This window comes from Podarcis melisellensis, assembly GCF_964234715.1.
Source record: "Podarcis melisellensis genome assembly, chromosome: 2".
Taxonomy (NCBI): Eukaryota; Metazoa; Chordata; class Lepidosauria; order Squamata; family Lacertidae; genus Podarcis; species Podarcis melisellensis.
In genome coordinates this window covers 3,941,627-3,961,331 of record NC_138529.1, presented here as the reverse complement: position 1 = coordinate 3,961,331, position 19,705 = coordinate 3,941,627, and the positions used below count along the sequence as shown (strand labels likewise).

General features: G+C 46.1%; 1 protein-coding gene across 2 annotated transcripts; it reads right to left on the bottom strand.

Moving 5' to 3' along the window:
* Positions 1-782: 782 nt before the first annotated feature.
* LOC309362570 (gametocyte-specific factor 1-like) lies at positions 783-18,785 on the bottom strand. 2 transcript variants are annotated; one of them, XM_081898210.1, is made up of 9 exons: positions 18,658-18,784; positions 17,640-17,710; positions 15,354-15,429; positions 14,242-14,342; positions 11,668-11,794; positions 10,830-10,913; positions 10,456-10,519; positions 6,770-6,864; positions 783-1,178 (listed from the first exon to the last, which is right to left on the bottom strand). In XM_081898210.1, exons 2-9 carry the CDS (start codon positions 17,649-17,651, stop codon positions 1,165-1,167), a joined length of 573 nt encoding a protein of 190 aa, XP_081754336.1. In that variant the 5' UTR covers positions 17,652-17,710; positions 18,658-18,784; the 3' UTR covers positions 783-1,164. The 2 variants fall into 2 exon arrangements, with proteins under 2 accessions (XP_081754336.1, XP_081754337.1); XM_081898211.1 differs by lacking the exon at positions 783-1,178 and adding an exon at positions 4,324-4,346 and having other exon boundaries at positions 18,658-18,785.
* Between the last annotated feature and the right edge of the window lie 920 nt (positions 18,786-19,705).

The window sequence follows — 19,705 nt, the reverse complement described above, 5'->3', positions numbered from 1 at the left end:
CTGGCTCTACTGCTTTAACGGTCAACCCCCCCCCCCCCGAGAATCCTGGAAACTGTAGTTGTAGCTGAACAATAATTGGGGGCTGCTGAACTGTCCCTGTCCACATGCTGCTCTTTTTGTCCCTCCCCCACCTCACAATTTCCCTTTCCCAAACAAACAGCTAAACCTACTACAGTACAGGCTGTCAAGATACAATGGGCTGGAAGCTTGAATGACGACCTATTTAGGTACCAAGCAAACAGAGGGTGCCTGGGCAAGATGCCCTCGGTGGGCTTACCACCTTCACACCTCTGTTGCTCGCTGGTTGGCCCATTTTCTCTGGTCGTTAGTGCTGCTTGCTTCTGTGACTCCCTGCCTGCTCACTCAGGGGAGGGAAGAAGCACTTAAAACAAGGAAGAACATGAGGGTCGGGAGGCACCGTGGGTTGGCAGCCCTCCTCTCTCTGCTAAGGCTCCACAACACCAATTCCCCAAAGTGCCAGTCCTGAAAACATTTGAAAGAGGGCTATAGGATACCCCCCTGTGGGGCAGTCAGAGCAGGACCTTGGGGCAAAGGTCTGTCCAGGGCCCAACTCAGAAGAATAACAAGAGGGTCTTCCCAATGCAGCAGGGCCTGCTTGCCACGTTTTGAATTTAAACGAAGCAATACATGTTAACACTTTAAAATAAAAGTGGGGGCAGTCCAAACTCGTCCTAATAGCAACACTGATCCCACTAGCGCCTTTACCAGTTTTCAGAGTAAGCGGTCGTTCTTGAATTGGAGATCAATGAGGCAACAACATATTATTAACTAGAATTCTTTTAATAATTGCTTTTAAATTATTTACAGCCAATTTCTTTTTGCAGAAACACAGTCAGAAAAAAGGGATAAATTTAACTATTCAACAGAAATCAAAATAACCATTTCCTCAGGATCTAGAATTACCACGCCAACAGAAAAAAATCTACAAAGGTAGCTGGGAAGTATTTGGGGGCTTAAACTTGACAACGCAACTGTTTGGGTTGAATGTTTAAATTCTCCAAATAAACCTCTAATTTTTATTCAGCAACTAAACATGCCCCTTCTATTGAAGTAACCCTGACTGAAGGAACTATCAGTGGCCAAATTGTGTATTTGCCAAAATTCTTGATAAGTCATTGGAAGGGACAGCTTCTGCCACAGTCCTCAATTTGCAGCATCTGCAATTAAATAAAAAGCAAGCAATTTTAGGCCCTAAAATAGAAGCTATGATAATCCACGCACAATGTGTCAGGCAAAATGGCTTTGTGATCCCACTAACATAAAGGCCATTATCTCAAAACAGCACCACCGATCCTTCTCATAGTTTACTTGCTCCCAGAGATATGAAGGGAGGGCAAAAATATCACAACAGGTTAAACACTCAAACTGCAAGCAAACAGAATCTGTACCACTCTTTGTTGATATGCATTACAAGATAACAGAGTTTATACCTTCTTACAGCCATATGAGGAGCTGGGGAAGGGTTTTGCTGTTTACTTGAACAAAATGAGCTGTCACACTATTCCTGTATGTAACTTCAGGCAAAGAATGCATTCTCTGAGTTCTTGCTAAATTGAAATTGCTATAGCAGTTCTGGAGTAATTCAAGAAAAGAGCCATATGATGGTAGCAAGGCTATCAAACTGAGACAGGTACTAAACAACATGTGAGGAGTGAAATCCAGAGGCAAATTCATCTTCTTGGGTCAAAAACAAGCACATCACAATATATTTACCGTATTTTTCGCACCATGGGACGCACCGGACAATAGGACGCACCTTGTTTTAGAGGGGGGAGAACAAGGAAAAAAAATTCTTCTGCTCTCTGCCCAGCGCCCCTTCAGCGAAGCGGCAGGAAGCACTGCGCAGAGAGTGGGAGAATTTTCCCCCTTTTGTTATCCCGCTCTAAAACAAGGTGCCATTTAAGGTGCATTCAGGCGACTACCTTGGAAGCCTGGAGAGCGAGAGGGGTCGGTGCGCACCGACCCTTCTCACTCTCCAGGCTTCAGGTTCCTTTCGACCTGCTCTTTGGGGCTGGCGGGGGAAGCCCACCACCAGCCCCAAAGAGCAGGTCAGGGAGCAGCGGCCATAGGCGCGCGTCACCTCTCCAGCCGGGAGAGGGTCGCGGGGGGCTGCTTTAGCCCCGTACGTGCTCTCCCGGCTGGAGAGGTGACGCGCGCCTATGGAGGCTCCTGCCATAGGCGCGCGTCACCTCTCCAGCCGGGAGAGGGTCGCGGGGGGCTGCTTTGGCCCCGTGCGTGCTCTCCCGGCTGGAGAGGTGACGCGCGCCTATGGAGGCTCCTGCCATAGGCGTGCGTCACTTCTCCAGCCGGGACGGCGCGTGGGGGGCTAAAGCAGCCCCCTGCGACCCTCTCCCAGCTGGAGAGGTGACGCGCGCCTATGGCAGGAGCCTCCATAGGCGCGTGTCACCACTCCAGCTGGGAGAGCGCGCGCGGGGCTAAAGCAGCCCCCCGCGACCGTCTCCCGGCTGGAGACGCGGGGCTGGGGCGGGGGAAGCCCGAGCTTCCCCCTCCCCCAGAACGGGACCCAGAGCCATGCCGAAGCTGCGCGCAGCTTTGGCATCGCTCTGGGAGCTTGCGGGGCTGGGGCAGGAGGAAGCCCTTCGCCAGCCTCCAAACCATGTCGGGAGACAGCGGGAGGGCGCGCTGCGCCTCTCCCGCTGTCTCCCGAGTTTGCAGGGCTGGCGACGGGGAGGAGCAGGCTCCCCCCCCGCCAGCCTTCTAGCCAAGTCGGGGGACAGCGGGAAGGGCGCGCTACGCCTCTCCCGCTGTCTCCCGAGTTTGCGGGGCTGGCGATGGGGAGGAGCAGGCTTCTCCCCCCCGCCAGCCTTCTAGCCAAGTCGGGAGACAGCGGGAACGGCGCGCTGCGCCTCTCCCGCTGTCTCCCGAGTTTGCGGAGCTGGCGACGGGGAGGAGCAGGCTTCTCCCCCCCGCCAGCCTTCTAGCCAAGTCGGGAGACAGCGGGAACGGCGTGCTGCGCCGCTCCCGCTGTCTCCCGAGTTTGCGGAGCTGGCGACGGGGAGGAGCAGGCTTCTCCCCCCGCCAGCCTTCTAACCAAGTCGGGGGACAGCGGGATGGCGGCGTTCCGCCTCCCCGCTGTCCCCCGAGCTTGTGGGGCTAGCGGTGGGGCTCTCCTGAAGCCTGGAGAGCGAGAGGGGTCGGTGCGCACCGACCCCTCTCGCTCTCCAGCTTCAGCGAAAGCCTGCATTCGCACCATAGGACGCACACACATTTCCCCTTCATTTTTGGAGGGGAAAAAGTGCGTCCTATGGTGCGAAAAATACGGTAACTGCTTTATCTCTGAGCACCAATGATTTATCCTGAACAAGGTATTCAGACTACCTAAATGACCATATTTACAAAGTTGGGATTCTGAAAGTTTGATATTGAATTACTGAATTTTCCACTGTGTTTGAGGTATTTTCCTTTCAAAACCATCTATTTTAAGAGATTTAACTCTGCCAATCACTCATCAAGCTTAGATTATCAGCAGGCCAATGGGATTTATCAGTGCAGAGTGGAGGTTTTTGATATTTTCCATCCTCTGAATCTGGGACCAAGTTGACAATCCTCTGAACACATGGAAATCTTTATTATTTCCATCCTTCAAGAAAATGCAGAATTAGTGACAGCCAAAAGTTGACAATAGCTTAGAGGTTTAAAATTTTATATACTGTACTCTACAGTACTGAGTTTTGCTTTCCTAAAGAATGTGGACAAAATGTGTTACAAACACGAGTCCTGCTAGGCAATTCTTTTCTAGATGATTAAATTTTTTGAATTGAAAAAGGGAAAAAGGAGAAAAAGAAGGGATGTTTGAATTGCTGTTCTAAAAACACTGTGCCTAATGGGGCATTTTAAAATGCAGAACTACTCTAAGGTACTTTCAACTGCACCATGACTCAACCCAGCTGCTTATGTTATCTCATTGATTAACTTAAGACTACATTAATGCCTCTCACTTCCTTTCACTTAACTTGGCTCCACACAACCAGAGCAGAAGGTGATTTGTGTGCACACACCACAACACAAGCTAAAGGGCACTTTGCAGAATTTGAAACTAGTTATACAAATGTGGAGAGGTTTTAAGAAGTCTTATGAACCAACAAGTAGGTCAGGCCGGTTCTGATTTCACCTTTACCCAGCTTCAAATTAGAAGTGTCTCCCTCTAGTCTTTCTGTATGTTTTAAAAGCCACTTCTCACCCTCAGGAAGGTGGTCCAAGGAAAATTGTTTCCTGTTTATGCCAAGCTCCTGCTCCTTTCTTTGACCACGCCTGCATATACCTCAAATATTTGCTCATAGCATTTCCCAGTTCTTCCTATAAAGCTATTGTCAAGAAAGATGGGATAATTTCATATTAGAAAGCAGAACTCATGTTCTTCCACCTCTTCATTGCCATAATCCCCTCCAGGTGGACAAGGAAAGAATGTGTCCCTTGAAGTGTGTTCAGAATTAGTCACTGGCCTGGAGCAAATAAAAAATATTTCCAGGCTCCATTGTTGTCAGCTGCTCCAACAGAGTAGAAGGGCAAAGGCAGGGCAGCATTACAGAAGCTGCAACATGGAGTTCCATTTCTCAATAACCTAAAGAGTGACAAATTTAGAGAGGGCACACCTCTAAATTTCAAATTAAAACCTTTGGGCAGCTGCAGATCCTTCCTATCCCCTTAGCCTTAAGGAAAAGCTTAGGTTAAGTACAGCAGGAGTACTTAACTCCCACATTTTTTATTATAAAAAGTGAATGCACCCCCAGAGGTATTTTTAACATGAATGTTGCTGAGCAACTTAAAAAGTAGTAGCCTATTTGTATTTGCCAGCTGGCTGCATTTCCAGCCTGCAAATGTTTGTTTTTGCCAGCCTGTATTATTACTTATGTAAGCTGGATAGATGGGAGTGCTCCGTCCATCCTCTATCAGCCTCCCATGAGCAAACAGCAGGAAAGTAAAACTTCTTAGGGCCAATAACTTTTGACATTAGCAAGACTGGGTTTCAAGTGCAGTACTGCAGATTCTCTTGGGTAGTTCAACACTCCGGATCCTAATGGTAATTAGCACCAGGGGAGCTGCCAACACCTGGAGGGCCACACTTCCCCATCCCTGTCTTCATCAGGCAAAATGGGGCCAGGGAAGGGAGGAGGAACAAAGCATTTTTTCTTTATTTCAGCTGAAGGCAACCATGTTGGGGAAGGCTAGATTGCATGATAATTAAAGGGTGTAAAGGATAATGTATCCATATTAAGTGATAGCCGTTTTTTCAAAGCAGGAAGTCTTGCATAAGGAATTATTATAGATGTACACACACACGAGAATTAATTTCTCTGTTTTTTCTGTCATCTACTCTTAGCACAGAGAGGGCACAGCTGGGGAAAGCTCACTAGTCACTGCAGAAAGCTACAGCGTGTTGCCACCAATTTAGTTACTGCAGCTGTTAGCATAGGAGCTGCCACCATATTTATTAGTCTTGCATGAAAAATAGTAAATTCACACATACCGTATTTTTTGCTCTATAAGACACACTTTTCCCCTACTAAAAAGTAAAGGGGAAGTGTGTGCGTCTTATGGAGCGAATGCAGGCTGCGCGGCTATCCCAGAAGCCAGAACAGCATGAGGCTATCCCAGAAGCCAGATCCCTTTTGCTGTTCTGGCTTCTGGGATTCAGAATATTTTTTTTCTTGTTTTCCTCCTCCAAAAACTAGGTGCGTCTTATGGTCTGGTGGGTCTTATAGAGCGAAAAATACGGTATTCCATGGGAAGAAGCTGAAGTCTGGAAACAGAAGAATGGAAAGACCTTCACACTTCTCCTTGTATCCACAACTCTTAAGAGGGAAGGGGCATTTTGTCACCACAGGGATAGGACAAGGGGTGGGGGAGAGGAATGCTGAGCTGCTCAGCCACTTCACCCGGGAAGGGGACAAAAATAATTCCATGCAAACACATTCCTGGTTGTTACTGCACATGAGATCTGAAGAGGGGGAGACTTTGTAAACCTAATGCAGCTGTTCACCACAAAGCTGCCACTGAATTTAGCAGGAGGGGATACTGAAAACCCCCACAACTGTTTTGGGCTCACTTAAATACCAGATACTATTTATGCTCCCAGACAGGCTTCTTCCAAAGCACTCCTAAACTTGTATTTCAAGGCAGCTGCTCGTCAGGAGGCAGAGGCAAACAGTGCCCTCTCTTGTCCAGTTAGACTAGCAAAACTAAAACTCTTCATTCAACATTCCCATTCATATATACAATCAATGGGCAAAATGCAGCTGAACTAACAGGGGCCAAGCCATGGTGCTGTCTTAGTTATGTGTGAACCTGGCCTCATGGTTTGTCTTACCCAAAACTCACAAGCCTGTGTTCTGTTTCTTCTATGACTTATCACTTGCTGCTTGACTGGGGGAGATAAGCCTGATTTTAGATTTAACACTGAGCCAGGTTGGGAAACCTCAGACTAAAATGTAACCCTCCAGACCACTCTGGCCCTCAGAATTCTTCCCTTCATTGACCCTGCTTTGCACCTGGAGTGATTTTGCCAGGCTAGAATGTGATACTGAGCTGTGATGATGCCTCTTGCTTGTCTGCATGGAAGACAGAGAGGGGTTTGCAAGGGGGTATAGAAAGTAGCTTACTGTACTACGGTCAAATTTACATCTATTGCTCTGGCTCCACCCACCTAGCAAGTCAAGGGGCCACACTAAAGTGACAGGGGACCTCATGGTCCAATGTAGACTATGGATACAGTTCCAGCCTCACTTACTGTTCTTCCATGGTAGTACATGTGGCAGGGACCTTGGAGCTCGCAGTCCTGAAGCTAGCTGGTTCTTAAGTCCCACGGCTGGGCTTGATCCAGAACTGTGGGGCAGGGGAGGGGAAGGAATGCAAAATTAATGTGTTCCTTTTTATTTCACACATGTGAAGTAACTTAGAAACATAATCCATTAAGAAGCAAAGCAAAGCAAAGCAAACCACAACCACCATACAGGCCACTTCTACATTACCTGCTCTAAAATATGTATTTGAAAATAACAGATTTGCCAGTGCCATCTACTACACACATACAGTAATCCTTTGGGCAGTATCATTCCCATATTAGAGATGGAGAATTAAGGCTGAGAGAGTGGCTTGCTGAAGGACACTCAGTAAATACATAGCAGAGAAGTCCATTGGGAGCTTCCAGATCACACCTAATAATTACACTGCAATAGCTCTCTGATATCTCAATAGTGTTAAACAGAAGGGTAACAAATAACCCTGTAGAAAAAATTTCTTCCAGTAGCACCTTGGAGAACAACTAAGTTTGTTATTGGTATGAGCTTTCGTGTGCATGTACAGCTCATACCAATAACAAACTTAGTTGGTCTCCAAGGTGCTACTGGAAGGAATTTTTTTATTTTGTTTCGACTACGGCAGACCAACACGGCTACCTACCTGTAAATAAAACCCTGGTCTTTGACACCTGAAATATATACTTGTAATCTGTTTTTTAACTTTTTAATTTTTTATTCATTTAAGCTGTCCTGGTGAAGGGAAAGGAAGAAGTAAAAAATAATTATGATAAATATGATGGGCTGGGTGAAGGCTAAGAAACTCAGACTAAAAAATGGAAGGCACTGTGGACACGGAGTTCCTTGGTCCATGATTTGGAGAGATATCCTGCTCTAGACAGCATTGCACTTCCCTTGAAAGAACAGATTTGTAGCTTGGGACTTGTCCTGAAGCCACCTATGTCACTGGAAGCTTAGGCAGCTTGAGCTTTGGTTGGTTTGCCAGCTAAGGCCTTCCTTGAACAGCTATAGCTCAGCTAGTTATCCATGCCCTGAGAAATTCCAGGCTGGACTACCACAATTCACTCTACATGGCACTGGCCTTGAAAACAGTCTTGAGGTTCCAAGTGGTGCAAAATGCAGCAGACAGGGTGTTAATGGGTGTGGCTGATGGTCTGCATATGATACCTATTTGAAGCAACTTCTTTGGGTGCCAACTGTCCTCTGGGCCTGATTTAAGGTGCCTATGATGAGAATGAAGGCTCTGAAAGATTTAATTCCAGACATCTGAAAGAATGCCTCCTTTCACATTGACCTGCCTGTGCTTTACGAGTTTTAGGGGGGGGCATTTTTGGTGTCTCCATGCCCAATGAGGTTTGTGGTGTGGGGGCCCATGGGAGAGCTTTCTCTGTGGCAGCTCCACTTCTCTGGAATGACCTCCCCTCTGAGGTCCATCTCACCTCAACACATTTTACAGTCAGGTGAAGAAGCACAGATCACTTTGGACAGGCTTCTAGACAGGGATGAGGTGCACTGAGAGTGCTTTGATTTAACTGCTGCTTTGTAATTTTATTGTTCTGTGATTTTTTGTGTTAATTACCTATATTGTTGCTGCATTTTGTTTTAGCTTCATGTTAATTTAAAGTGTATGCATTTTTTGCCCTGGGGCCTTTGGGTGGTGAAGGGCAGATTATAAATGCTCTTTTCACTCTTCAGGCTAAGATAAAGTGCAGTAAACAAAGTAAAAGCTCTGGTCACTGAAATAACAAGGTTTAAAACAGTGAAAAGCAACTTGTTAACTAGTCTTGAAACACATTCATGCTGAGTGTTTGTTATGTGCTTAAAAGGGACAAAGATAAAAACCACTTGCTGCTTATCCACAGTTAATACAATGGAAGCAGCCAATTTATATGGCTGAGACAGACCAGACATTACTCCTGGTTTTCCACCTTTAAATTGTGATTAAACTTTGCAGGTGACAATATTATTTCCAACTCTGAGCACTAATAGTCTACAGATTCCCAGTTGCTAAAAGGATTATTTGTGATGGGTCATGACAAACTAAACATGTTGCCAGGTTGTTGTTGTTTTTTTTATACAGCTGCCTGGCAGTAGGTCTTTTAGCAGTGCAACTGAAACAATGCTAGGGAGGAGGAGATGCATGGAACCGCCTACCTGCCACAGTCCATTATGACTAGGGACTGTCAGACTCAGAAGATGGAGAGTAATGCCACTATAAGGTACTGGATCTACAACATAATGCAGTTCTCATGCCAAGGAGGAGCATCCCCCAAGGCTCATTGCTAGGAAACAGTAGAAAGTTTTCCCAGGGATCGAAAAATTGTCTGACAGTGGTTATCAACCAAGACTTCTGGTTGTTGTTAGGACTGCTCTCTCAGAAGGTGCAGTGTCTTGTCTCAGAGACTATACTCCCACGGGTCCAAATTGTGGGTGTTGTTCCAGCAATTGTGCTGTGCTTCATCCCTAGTGGGGCTTGTTAGCTGAATCCCACCCTGGATTCCAATCTGTCTCAAGTAGCTGCTTTAGCTAGGAGTGCTTATGTCCAAGCTTAGGTTAGTTCACTAGCTGTGGCTGTTCCTGGGTCAATATAGCATGGCCTCAGCAGTCCATGTTCCAATGCCCTCCCGCTTGGATTACTGCATTGCCCTCTGAGCACCAACTGTGTGATTGGAAGGCAGCTATTGTAACACTAATTGGATTGGAGGGTGAGGATTCCTGGGACTTTATAACTCAACCACTGGGAAGAACCTTGAGGCTAAGTCATGGCTCACTGCAAGTTCCTGGTTGGATTTGGTTCCTGCTATGCAATTGTGCTGCTTGTGAGTGTGCAGGACGTCCAGAAGCTTCCACAGTAATCCAGTTTGCTATACAGTGGTACTTCGGGTTACAAACGCTTCAGGTTACAGACTCCACTAACCCAGAAATAGTACCTCGGGTTAAGAACTTTGCTTCAGGATGAGAACAGAAATTGTGCAGTGGCGGTGCGAGGCCCCATTAGCTAAAGTGGTGCTTCAGGTTAAGAACAGTTTCAGGTTAAGAATGGACCTCTGGAACGAATTAAGTACGTAACCAGAGGTACCACTGTAATCCAGTATTCCCCAATCCAGTATTCCTGGCACCCCCCAGAAACTTTGGACTACAACTCCCATCTGATCCAGGTTGGGGAAGGTTGAACTGTGTGTGTGAGTGTTTGGGGGGCAGGGGCAGACAGCAAGAAAAGCTTACATGAAACAAGCCTCAGTATCATGAGAGCTGTCATCCTGCCAACCCACACAACACAATGGAGGAAAGACAAGCTTGTCCTTCCTGAGTAATGAAAGAAATCACTATCATTTGTGCCTCCAAAAAAGGAGAGAAGCCATCCTGCACAGAGCAAGAGGAGTGCAACTTACTGTTAGGTTGTAATGCACACTGCCATTCTCAATATAGAAAAAGAGACACAACACGCATCAAAACTCTCCCCCACGTGTTAGACCTATGCAAAGATCTGAAGGAGGCATATCCCCCACAAGTGTAAGCAAAAGCTTACATTGTTCATGATAACTCCCAAATAATTTTTTAAAAAAGAATTACTTCTCTGTCCACAACAAACAAGAGCAAAGGAAGGAAAAGATGAAGATAACCTTCATCTTCACAGTGCCGGATAACCCAACTTTACCTGCTTGCCTCACCATGGTGGCTTGTGCCCCAAATGAAGACAGAGTTTGATTGGCCTGCTACGTCTGTCAAGAATAACAAAAATATTACTGAAGCCACATAGGAGAAGCATGGAATAAACACCAGACTTTACTAAGGAGAATACAACTGATGCAGTTCTGCCTGAGCAAACACAGCCATTTAATAAAGTAATTTACCTCAAGTTGTACAACATATCATTTTCTTCCCAGCACAGGTGATGGAAAATAATGGCTCGGGCAGAACAGGTGTTTGAAAAAAGCATTCCTTCTTACTAAGATCATTACAGTTTCAGGAGGGGACAAGCCCTTGGTATTACAGATGTTCTAGCAAAGTATCAGAAACACAGAGTCTCACCTCTGTCCCAGTCTTCTTCGCATGGAGGAGATTGCCAGGAGCTTACCACACTAAACTCTCTTCTGCGGCTATCCCCATGGATTGCTAAATGAAAGAAGTTTATTTGTGAGAAAAAGCATTGTATGAAGTGCCTAACGCACTTTTCTAGAACAGCACAGCCCTTCCTTGGCTACCGGTGTGACAGAAAAATGGACCTAATTTCCCAACGCCCTCATCTTAATCTACCTATTCTTTAATGACCAAGCACAGGTAACATTTTTGTAAACTGAGCAGCAATGCTGTGGTGGGCGGCAGGAGTCTAACAAGAGGTCGGCCAGAATTATGCCTGTGCTGGCCCTGTAAGGACAAGTTTTCTTCATGGCTGTGATTAGGGGTTTGAACCCATCTTTGTGTTCAAAGCTGTCCAAGCTGTATTGGTTATTTTATATCCTGTCCATCTTTGCATAGCCAAACTTACCTGCTGGAGAAGAGACCTCAAACATCTAGTGAACAGGAGGCGTGAGTTACCCACAATTTTTATGACCCTGGCCCTTCTTGTCTTGTATTAACTCAAATGCCAAGTAGGTTTCATCTTAATGTGAGTAATTTTTGATACAATATTCAACAATAAAAGTCACTAGCCTGATGAAGCCAGGTGCTGGAAAAACTTGCAAGCTCAGCAAGAAAAAAAATATTATTCTACGCATACTACTTCAAATCACAATCAAACAGGCATCACAAACATGTGTTATAGATTCAAAAAGGAATTATAGAAGACTGAGAGAAATCCCTTTGAAATGTTAAAAGTCAAGGTAAGAGGCAGCTGCCAGCCATTAATTCATACTGAAAAATTTCTTACCAATGTCTTGCTCAATGCACCTTTTGTCATCACAGCTTGATATGTGTTGACTGATCTCTTCTCTGGGCACCTGATGACGGGCATTAAATGGGCATGTGACCAGTTGCTGCACTTTATCAGGATGGTTCTAGAAACCAAAGATATGGCTATCTTATTTTAAAGCTATGCAATACAGAACTATCAAACTATATACAGTACATATATTTCAGACAACCCTGATTATGTGCATGGCAAAAGTTATTAGCTGTAGAACAAGCTAATACAGCACACCAACAGGCTCACAAACATGGAACTAGGAAATCAGGAGCTCTGTCCTAGCACCTTGAAGTCTTGATTTGTGTATGCATGCTGTGAAAGGTCAGTGGTGTTTTTCTTTCCATGAAGTGTTAATTATTTTATTGTAAAGAGATTAAACAATCAGGCTAGCTGGGTATCAGTTCACCAATGCCTTAACTAACAGCATACAGCGGTACCTCAGGTTAAGTACTTAATTCGTTCCAGAGGTCTGTACTTAATCTGAAATTGTTCTTAACCTGAAGCACCACTTTAGCTAATGGGGCCTCCTGCTGCCGCCGTGCCCGATTTCTGTTCTTATCCTGAAGTGAAGTTCTTAACCTGAAGCACTATTTCTGGGTTAGTGGAGTCTGTAACCTGAAGCATATGTAACCTGGAGCGTATGTAACTCGAGGTACCACTGTATCTGTTACTTAAAGACAGCAGCATGGTCCATTGCAGGTTTTTCTCTTCACAAAGCAGGTGGCTTTGTCTAGCTTGTAAGCAAGGGCTTCCCCTGGAGGAATGGGGTGGGAAAAGAGCCTGCTTTCAGGCAAAGTTAGAAAAAAGGGCTTTTTCAGAAGAAGAGTCAGGAAGAGTTGCTTAGACATGCAAGCACTCTCGTGGTTAGTCTGCTGGGCTGGGTTTGGACATTCAAAGAAAACACTGCTTTGTATTATGCACAAACCAGGCCTTTATGCCTGAGAAACATCTACCTTTCCACTGGGCCTGACCAAAACGTCCTTCACAGAATCACAGAACTGTATAGTTGGAACAGACCCTGAAGATCATCTAATGCAAAACCCCTGCAATGCAGGAATCTTGATTTATGACAGTTGGCCATACAATCTCTGCTTAAAATCCTCCAAGGATGGAGAGTCCACCTTGCAATTGGAAGGTTTATATATCCTAGTACCAAGTATTGTAGGGCTAACATTTCTCTACCCATTATGTAGTTTTGGAGATATATTGAAAAAATGAGCATCAGGTCAGATGGCTGGTGTGCACTTAATTGGAGGGCGGTTTCAGTTTATCTCCACACTGTCTTTTTAAAAAATGTCCTTTAGTTGATAAAATTCATCTCACACAAACTGCAAAGAGTAACAGCATTGACACATCCCAAGCATCAAGAAGCGTATAGACAGAGGTGATCCAGCTGACACAGTATACTTGGACTTCCAAAAAGATTTCCAACAAAGCTTTCAAAGACTCATGAGTCCGCTTAGCTCAATCAGAAACTGGTTAGATAACAGGAAGCAGAGAGGAGGAATAAATGGACATTTCTTCTAAAAGAGGAATGTGGAAAGTAGAAGTGCCCCAAGTAGGGCTGGATGATATCTGGTTTTCCAATGTTGTAAAACCATATTTACTTGAGTCTAATGTGCCATTGAATCTAATGCACGCCTTAATTTTTGCAATGTAATTTGGCCAAAAAAGGTGAGAAGTAGATTTGAGTAAATATGGCGTATCACCAGCTAAGCATTGAAATACAGTGGTACCTCAGGTTACATACGCTTCAGGTTACATACACTTCAGGTTACAGACTCCGCTAACGCAGAAATAGTGCTTCAGGTTAAGAACTATGCTTCAGGATGAGAACAGAAATCGTGCTCCGGCGGCACGGCAGCAGCGGGAGGCCCCATTAGCTAAAGTGGTGCTTCAGGTTAAGAACAGTTTCAGGTCAAGTACGGACCTCCGGAACGAATTAAGTACTTAACCTCATGTACCACTCTACAGTGATGCATCATGATGTCTGAAATAACCCTGAAAAAGGTTGAAAAAGTGGCTGAGCTGTGGAGGGAGGGAGGGACCAGGAAGAAGGGAAGGTGGCTGCCCACTTGCTTGGGCGAAGGAGCTCCTGCCCACTCCCTCCACAGCCCAGCCCTGGCCCTGGCAGAGGGAGCCTGAGAAAGTGCTCTTTCTTCTGCTTGCCTGCTCGTCTGCCTTCATCTGAGCAAGTGGGGTGGGCTGCCTCTTTCCAGGGGTGTAGCAAGCCCTGCTGGCACCTGGGGTGTGTGTGCAGGTGCACGCTAGGGTGCGGGGCACACTGTGGGGCGGGGTGCACACCAGAGCAACTGTGTCCTGAGGGCGTCTGAGAGGAACGGGGCTGACATGCGCAGGCCCAGTACTGCCTGAAAAAGCAGTGTGGGGTTTGCTGCCGGAGCAGCTGTGTCCCTCCCGGACACCCTCCAGCTAGATTGGCTATTGGCCTGATTCAGCAAGCTCTTATGTTCTTAAGTCAACTATAAAGCCACAAGATACAGGCTCCACACAGTCAATAATAGAATCTACATTTCCTACCTTACGACACTTGACAAGGTGGTAGGGGAATCTACATGCCCTGATTTTATGATTCTTGTCATATGGACACTGCATTAGTTTATCAGGATCTGAAGGATCAACTAGAAAAAAACAAAGATGGAAGCATGTTTTGTGGTCTAAAAAATGTATCACAGTTAAAAAGTGGGAACACACTAATATAATGAAATTAATCAGATAACTAAGAAAAGCTATTGGTTCTCAGTATTCCATAACCGCAGAATTACTTCAGGTTTAGTGGCTAAATACACCCACTTGTAAGATTTAGGTGATTAGGGTACTAAACAAAGAAAATGTATTCAGTGGTGCAAGACTGCTGCAGACGTTAATGAGCACATTTATGAAATAAAGCGCAAGTTCCAAGGAACTGAATCCCTGAAGCTACTCAATTAGGCAGTCCAATTAAAAGAGTTCTTCAAGGAAATTGAAGAGGTATGGCTACATTTTCCCCAATGGTCTCATAAGACAAGTGGGTCTTGGTTCGAGTGCCTTTGTATTAAGACTTTGCTACAGAGCATCATATTACAGATTTTGCAGGTTCCTCTGTGCTTTTACTTTAGAAAACATGAAAATCCTATTTCTGGTCTTCACAGTTATGAAAGAAACCCACACGGAGTTTGGCAATAGTCTTACATTTGTCAAAACCAGAAGGGATTGGAGAAGCCTCTTAGTAGGTCTGGAGTTGGTCTTTTAGTCATCAGGTGTAAACTGCTTTCCTTTCCTTCTATATCATTATTACTAGCAATATCCTCTATGAACTAGATCTCACCGGTGGCCGAAGTGCCCCCCTCCAGCCCCCGTGGCACCCAGTGCTGAATCTCCCCAGCTGCACTGAGAAATAACTACCATAACTACCAAATCTAGTAATAAAACATGCTCATAACATATTGTATATTGCTAAGTAAATGTATGCTGTGCTTAAGTATAAATCATTTATCCAACGGCAGAGTTTTGTATGGATCACAATGTTTTATTGCCTCATTTTCTCCTCTAGTGAGCTTCGCAGCTGAATATTTGAAACAGTCTCCCACACAGAGTCAAAACTGTGGAACGGTTATCAGCACAAAAAGAAGAAAAAAAAAATTGATACTTGCCATAGTTGTCTTCCATCTCCAGATTAGAGAAGCTATGGTAACTATGCTGCTGAGTCTCTGAGATATAATATCTGCCCTAAAGACCAGAAACCAGAAGGTAACAAAAACCATTTTGGTTAAAAGCAAACTCAGTCATACAGAGATTAGATGTACATAAACTAGTCTCATATATATGGAGCAGTTATCTTTGCACAAAAGCCGATATTTTTGAGGCAATTATTTTAAACAGTTTTATACTTTTGCCAAAGCTGGCATTACAGGCCACCAGTCTTCCCTAAAATAACGGGATTTTTCAATTTCCTGTCTAATAATAATAATAATTTAAATGCTGCCCACCTGGCTGGGCTACTCCAGGCACTCTGAGCAGCTTCCAAAGAATGACAACACAGTAAGATATAAAAAATTAATTAAAACATTTAAAAATTTCCTTATTCAGGGCTGCCTTCAGATGTCTTCTAAAAGTCAGATAGTTGTTTATTTCCCTAACATCTGATGGGAGGGCATTGCAGAGGGCAGGTGCAACTACTGGGAAGGCTGTGTTAATTTGTGTATATGAGGGCTTGTGTACACACCAGATTTCACCTTGTTTCTCCCCATCACACCACCATCTGTTTTTCAATTCAGTGGGGTTTGCAATGGGGACATGGCAGTGTAGGGCTGTAGCAATGGGAGACACAGAAGACCCACTTCCTAGGAGCTAAACCCCAAAACGGCAGCTTTTGTAAAGCTTCCCTGCCTGGTAGCAAGTCTTACTTGTCATGCAATAATATGATCAACTATTACAAAAGATAGTTTAAATGGGGTGGGTGTTTACACTGAATGCACAGCCAATGTCTGCAGTACACTTACCAAGATTGGGTTGCAAATTCAGTTAGTGCGGAAAACCTCACTTTCATACCACTTTCATGAACAGACACTTCTCACCCACATGGTTTAACAATTAAGCCATATGAACAAGGAGTACAGAAAAGTGCAACTCTTCTGTGTTCTGCAATTTTTCGGGGTGGGGACAGCAAGTGGGAAGCTTATGTAAAGTATAGGTTTTCTAACAACCTCAAAGGTAAACCTTAGGCCTCAGCAAAGAAGGTACCGTAGATGCCGGCGTATTAGGCAACTGGGCGTATAAGACGACCCCCCAGCTTTTGCTGTTAAATTATAGAGTTTGACCGCCCACCAAGCGCTCAGTGACAGAACAACAGGGCTGGTGCTGCCCAGGGCGGGGAGGAGGGGGCGGCAGAGCTCTCTCATCCCCCGCCACCCTGGAGGCGAGCGGAGGGTAAGGACGAGCGGGAGGCGGACCGAGATAGAAGAGGAAGACTGTGGGCACAGCGCAGGGGTCAGGAGCTGGCAGCCACGATCATCCCAGCATGGGCGAGAGGGGGGGGAGAGAAGAGAGAAGGCACAAAGTTAGGGAATGCCCAGGAATGGGCAACAAACAACTCCTGCCTTTAGGCTGCGGGGGTTCAGCACCGTTGCATTTTGTTTCTCCAGGCAGATGGACACATGCACAAAATCGGGGTCCCATAAATAGGTGTGGAAAGAGAGGCAGGCAGACCTATTCCCGCCCCCAGGATCTATCCCATATTGAGATGGCCTCCTTGCACAGCTGTTTCCTGTCCCCAGTGTGCAAGGGTGCCAAGCGCCGCCAGGTGCAGAGCGTGCACCCCTCCGCTGCCTCTGCCGTCGCAGCAGCAGCACCCAAGGCGAGGTGTTTGGTGCGTGGAACTCCCTCCCTCCCCCCAGGAATCCGGCGGTCCCCATGGTGGCAGGGCAGGCGGGCGGGCCCCGGCCGAAGGGGAGGCTGCCCTGGTTGCTGCTGCTTCGGGAGGCGGCTCTTACCATCCTTCTGCCTGTCGCTGTTCCAAGCCAGCCGCCGCCGCCACCTGCCACAACCATACCCGGCGTAAAAGACGACCCCCGACTTTGGAGATTTTCCGGGGTTCAAAAGTCGTCTAATATGCCGGAATCTACGGTAACATCCTACTGGAGAATGTGTGAGTTGTCACACATTGTGCTCAAGTTCCTCAACTCATTAAGCCCAATACCACTAGCACTGTGGAAAGTCTGGACATCTAAATATAAGTGGCATTGGAATGTGCACAATTTTAATGATCATCAAAACCAAGATGCTAGTACCAAAGATTTTTAAGTTACCTCAGTTATGTAAACTCAACATACGCGTTAGAGAAAGCTCAAAATTTTATCAAAGAGGAACTAAGCTGCCAAAGTCCTGCTCTGCCCTGGCAGCATAATCACCAATATTCTTTAAAACTGTTTAAAATATACCTTGTGACTCATTGTTGGTCTCTGTTTTCTTCTCAGTCTGAATTCAGAGTATTATTCTATTCCTAGCACGGCTGGGACGATCAGGAACAGCAAGAAAAGAACAGACAAGAAAACCAAACATGTATGTTCATCTATTAACTTTTTAAAAACTGACAATGAACAGAGGGAGAACCCAGTTTGAGGCACACAATTTCTTTTTCTATTCAAGACTAATTATTACAGGTGTGTTGCTGAATTACAACTCCTAACAGCCTGATCAAGTATGGGCAATGGCCAGGGTAATAGGAAGGCCTAAGAGCCCATTTCTAGGGTAGGGGCTGAGATCCCTTTGCACCAATAAAATCTTTGAGGGGGCTGGGACCCACTAAGTTGAAGAAAATTCCTATTCAAATGGGGTGTGTATGTGTGTGCGCGCGCGCACACACGCCATGTCATGTGATTGTTTATGAAGAGTCCCAATATTTTATTCATCCCAGTCTGGAGGACCCAATGTTATGCAGGTTTTTTTTTTTTTTACTTTATCATGTCCTGACAAGAATCCTGTGTGATCTATATAGCAACGGGGGCAGCAACTTAAAACATTAAGATACTTGCTGGATTCGCCCCTGCCTGGAAAAGGCTTGCACATTACAGGACAGCAGTTCACTTCGATTTCTTTTGAAACGTTTGAGGTACCACCATAGCTTATTCTAGAGTTAGCAACTACAGTGGTACCTCAGGCTGAGTACTTAATTCGTTCTGGAGGTCCGTTCTTAACCTGAAACACTTCTTAGCCTGAGGTACCACTTTAGCTAATGGGGCCTCCCGCTGCCGGAGCACGATTTCTGTTCTCATCCTGAGGCAAAGTTCGTAACCTGAGGTAATATTTCTGAGTCCGTAACCTGAAGCGTCTGTAACCTGAGGTACCACTGGACAGAAATTCTACCCGGCCCTTTTAGCGCCCTCGCACCTCTTTACAGGGTCTCCCTGCCAAGGCCCCCCCCCCCCCGGCCTGCAGGCCTCGAAAGAGGCGCCTTACCCGCCGGCCTCGCCAGGGAAATGGCGCTCTCCGCCCAAGGCGCGCGCCTCCTCTCCCGCTCCTCGCCCGCCCCCGCCGCGCGTGCGCACTCGCTTCTCTGCCTTCCGCCGCTGCTTTCGAACGCGCGGCTCGCGGCGCCACTTGGGCTCCGCCCCCCCCCCCCGCCTCAGGCGCCTGCGCGCAGCCCCGGCGGGAGGGGGCGGCGGAGGCGAAGGGAGCCCTTGAGCCGCCTGCTCCCGCCGATGCCCAGAAGGGATATTAGTGAGAAGCGGCCCTTCGCGGGCATCCAAGTGCCGCTCCCTCGTGGGGGGTCTTCCTTGCCTAGCTCGCTGGAGGGACATCAAAGGCGTGGATGCTCTGAGGGGGGGGGGCGGGAAGCGGGGGGGGGGGTCCCATAGGCAGAGCGCAGCCTGCGCCGGAGGATACAAATCTCCCTCGGGATCTGCTGCTTGGGCGGATCCCACCATCGCCTGAGGGGAGCCCTGGGCGGGCGGGGGGGGGGGCTGTGCAGGGCCGGATTTAGATGGAGAGCGGCCCTCCGCCCATCCCCCACCCTCACGACTAGAAGAACGTGGAAGTGTTATAAAGAGAAGGATGAAGATGGGTATTTCAAATTCTGAAATTCTCAATTTCTCCTCTAAAGGACATAAGATCTTATTCTTAACTTAAATACCATGGTGATTTTCAAGAATGCATAGAATTAACACTGAAAAACTTTTGCAATTACTGAACTTTGTAAACCTGCTGTGGAATAAGCATACATTTTTAGGCAAACGAAGTTGTAATGTCATCCTTCAAAAAAAAACCTTGAGTTTACAAATTATATTGCCTGGGAAGTGTAAATAATATGATCACGATTACCTGACAGTGTGGCACTTTTAGAATCTACTTTATGCTGTCATTAAAAAGTCAGTTTTAAAATGGACGTAAACTACAACCATCAAACACAGTAAGGCTGAAATGTTTTTTTCAATGTACAGAATGCTCAGTGAGACATTGTGGCCCTTAATTCATTTTTAATTCTTTTGAGTCTTGAAAAACTCCTCTC